The sequence below is a fragment of the Bombus impatiens genome, unplaced genomic scaffold, assembly GCF_000188095.3.
Source record: "Bombus impatiens unplaced genomic scaffold, BIMP_2.2 scf_0377, whole genome shotgun sequence".
Classification (NCBI taxonomy): Eukaryota; Metazoa; Arthropoda; class Insecta; order Hymenoptera; family Apidae; genus Bombus; species Bombus impatiens.
The window spans coordinates 1,054,850-1,056,091 of NT_176796.1; the positions used below are offsets into that span (position 1 = coordinate 1,054,850).

The 1,242-nt window shown below is 48.8% G+C and overlaps 1 protein-coding gene across 1 annotated transcript in view; it reads left to right on the plus strand.

Moving 5' to 3' along the window:
- The window catches only part of LOC100741791, a 19,155-nt gene extending 18,336 nt beyond the window's left edge, over nt 1-819 (plus strand). Inside the window, exon 4 of the mRNA XM_003489868.3 lies at nt 625-819. Within this exon, the coding sequence (XP_003489916.1) occupies nt 625-819 (195 nt within the window). The remainder of the gene's footprint in view (nt 1-624) is intronic.
- The last annotated feature ends 423 nt before the right edge of the window (nt 820-1,242 follow it).

Below are 1,242 nucleotides of genomic sequence, written 5' to 3' on the forward strand. Positions count from 1 at the left end.
GGCAGCCATGTTCATGGGGCCCCCTGGACACAGACCTTAATAAGGCAGAGTCGAGCTGCGCGAACTCAAGTCGCTCGAATCCTGGCCAGTCTGCCTCATCCAGACTGCTGAACGACAAGAAACGCGTTGCGAGATTCGATCGAGCTCGAACGACTCGCGGAATCGACTGGACCATAGCCTGGCGGCTCGTCGACTTCGTTTGGAAAAAAAACACGACAACTGCGAGATTCGTTGGAAGCGACTTGTGGAATCGCTGTGCGGATAACGAGGTGGAAGAAACGAGGACCAGAGAGGAATCTGTGGTGGTTCGAAAGATGGTGATGGGTTTGGAGAATCGGTGTCAAAGTTTCGAGATTCGGGAAAGCAGAGAAATTATTTTTTCGAGACGCGGTCGGTGTTCGAGTATGAAACGAAGGGGTGAGAAAATCGGGTGGAATAAATGGAGCAGGGGCTTTTCGAATTCGTGGTAATAAATAATCAGTGATTTGTGATTGCGAGCAAAATAGCGAAGGAAAGAATGGAGAGAAGGTGGTTTTCGAAGGGTGGCATCGCGAACGACGTACCGCGATGCCATTAATTAAGCGAAAGCTGCACATTCCAAAAGACTTTACGGTCTATCGCCAGGAAGAGGAAAACAAACCGATAACCACCGGTCGGGTGAAAAGCGCGATCTTCAAACTCATCACCGTGTTGGAGAACCTCGGAGAAATCGGAGATTTCGCTTCCATCGAATCTGCGAAACCTATTCCAGTGACGATAAGTGAACGATCTGGTACGGACGTGAAGGAAATTGTACGCGAGGTCGGCGCGAGTTTATAACGCGCGATACGAGAATGCCGGTGTTCGTTCGTCGTAGGAAGCGACGCGACGAAATGTTTTCAGCTTTGGTCGCGAAACGATAAATCGACGGGTGACTTTTACTGCCGCGATCGTTCGCCAGAGTCAGGGAAAAGTCTTTGAAAACGTGGCACCGAACTCGCTGACTTTCGTTTCTCTTTTGTTTTTCTACGTTCGCCGGTTTCTTCGCCCCGAAATGATTTTATTCCGCGCGAAACAGACACGGATGAATTTACGAATACGACGACGAACGTGATCGAATAGTCGAGAGGCTGGTCCGTACGATCGTGACGCGACGGCATTTAGAAAGCATTTTCAAGGCGTTTGATCTCACAATGAAAAAAATCGTACGAAACCGATGTATATATTGTAAATAGACGTCTATCGAATCGCGTAAGTGTACGT